The sequence below is a fragment of the Mus caroli genome, chromosome 11 (assembly GCF_900094665.2).
Source record: "Mus caroli chromosome 11, CAROLI_EIJ_v1.1, whole genome shotgun sequence".
Taxonomy (NCBI): Eukaryota; Metazoa; Chordata; class Mammalia; order Rodentia; family Muridae; genus Mus; species Mus caroli.
Genome location: NC_034580.1, coordinates 57,376,737 through 57,378,937, shown reverse-complemented (window position 1 = coordinate 57,378,937; position 2,201 = coordinate 57,376,737). Strand labels below are relative to the sequence as shown.

General features: G+C 51.2%; 1 protein-coding gene across 1 annotated transcript in view; it reads right to left on the bottom strand.

Moving 5' to 3' along the window:
* Positions 1-215, bottom strand: part of LOC110304504 (ubiquitin-like) — a 20,517-nt gene extending 20,302 nt beyond the window's left edge. Inside the window, exon 1 of the mRNA XM_021175923.1 lies at positions 9-215. Coding sequence (XP_021031582.1) covers positions 9-215 — 207 coding nt within the window. The remainder of the gene's footprint in view (positions 1-8) is intronic.
* Between the last annotated feature and the right edge of the window lie 1,986 nt (positions 216-2,201).

Below are 2,201 nucleotides of genomic sequence, written 5' to 3'. Positions count from 1 at the left end.
CGGAGGACCAGGTGCAGGGTTGACTCCTTCTGGATGTTGTAATCAGAGAGGGTGCGGCCATCTTCCAGCTGCTTGCCGGCAAAGATCAGCCTCTGNTGGTCAGGGGGGATGCCCTCTTTATCCTGGATCTTGGCCTTCACGTTTTCGATGGTGTCACTGGGCTCCACCTCTAGGGTGATGGTCTTGCCGGTCAGGGTCTTCACGAAGATCTGCATTTTGACCTTGAATTTAAAAGGTAAAAATTTAAAAACCTACTAAAATCTTCGATTCCCTACAAAATACCTCTACTGAAAACTCCTCCCCCCCTTTTGTCACAACATAAAATCTGTTTTGTCATGGTTTCAAACTGCTAAAGCTTTCCAAAACACTAAACTGGCATTTGGAACATTCATCAACTGCGGGGCATCCAAGTTCGCTAACAATAGACATGATAAAATTGAAAATAAAAAATATCCAAACCAGAAGCCATCGATAAAAATTCAAGTAATAAACAATGCCCGAGTGAGAAGTACCTCTTTTCTGCCTCCCCCCACTGAAATAACCACGATGGACTCTCCATCGGTTAAGCGTCCGTTAAGCTCCCTGGCGCGCGCGCCAGGGCCGCCCCCGCTCCGCGCACGCGACCAAGGCCCACTCTTCCCGGAAGGCCCGTTGCCGCGTCACGTCACCTCGCTCCCCTCCCCCACTCCAAGAAAAAAAAAAAAAGGCCCGCTTAGCACCACCTAAGCCCCCCTCTCTAAATCCTTCCATGATTCAAACGCCGCAGACAAATACCTGTTAACAAATGTGATGAAAGCACAAACCGCCCAGCGCGTCGAAACACCCTCACAGAAAGACCGCCGAACCGGACAAAGCCTCTCGTCACTGAGCTCAGTGGCCGCGCGAGCCGCTATTTATGCAGCGTCTGTTGCGTGACACATCACTCCTACGTAGCTGTCGTCTTCCTGCGCCACCGAAAGTAGTTCCGCGGGCCCCCACCTCCCCCAGACCAATTAGGCGTTTTGCCGAGCTCCCGATTCTTCAGAACCAAAGAAAAGAGTACTACCAAACGAGAGCCACTGTATTCCCGGCGACTCGTCTCCTCTCGTTCAAAAAAATTGAAAAAATCATCACGCGGATGAATCCAAGTTAAAGGGCCCTCCCTCGAAAGCTCTGGAAGCCTCCTTGCGGCGCCAGTGCTGATTGGTGAGGAGTCAAAGATGAGGCCAACGCTGATTGGTGGAGGTCGCGGGCGGCTCGATTGTTGCTGGGCTCGGTTCTCGGGCAGTTTAACGTCGACGTTGCTAAGTAACCGAGTGCGCATGTGCGGGCGCTCGCCTTAGCGAAATACTGATGTTTCCTGCTTGGGGTGGGGGAGGGGCGTCTTCTCTTCCCGCGTCCCGAGCCCCGCGTCCCGAGTTCCCCGTGGTTCTTTCGCACCCCTCGCTCGGCGGCTTTACGCCACAGGGTGGATTGCGACCTCACCCTGCTCCCCATGGCTGGACGCTAGCTTCGCCCAGGCCCCCTCCAGTGTGAACATTGATGCTTCCGTAGCCAGTGTTTTTAGTTATTTTGTGGCTTAGCCGCCCACGGGCCTAGATGTGGGTGGGAGTGGGGTGGCTGCCGGGCTGGAAGCTGAGGTATTTAGCTAGAAACCCAGCCCAGAGCCCGCCCGGACTTGCAGATTCTCTCCCTCCCCAGCAATCTACAAAGGAAGGAAAGAGGAGAAATGCCTTTTAGACTCAGTACCCAGGGTTCACCCACCTCTCCCATTGGGGTGTCTATTGTGCAAAGGAAGGGAAGGGGCCCGTTAATCCTAGAACCTCAACCTCAGGACTAGGTTCTGAGGTTTTGGGTGTGGTTGCTTTTCCCTCATCGAGATCAACAAGGAAGGAGCAGAACTGATCGGATTGCTTTGTCATGCGGAGTCACGAGGATGGCCATGTAAACAGCTTTGTTTGCACAGGCTACCATCTTCCGTACAGTAAGAAGTCTAGCAACGCTAACAGATTAAACTTCACTCTGTAAAGGTTTACGAGTTATTACCATATTACTGAAGGAAACCTTAGGAACATATCTGATTTGCCTAGCATGAATCAAAAGCTCCAGTTTGATTCCCCAGCCCAAAGTCTGCTTTCTAGAATAAAGAGCAGGTAGGATTTTATTTGAAGTGAATTGAAATTCATAAAATGTCTCTTTTGCATAGTATTTTATTTTTATTA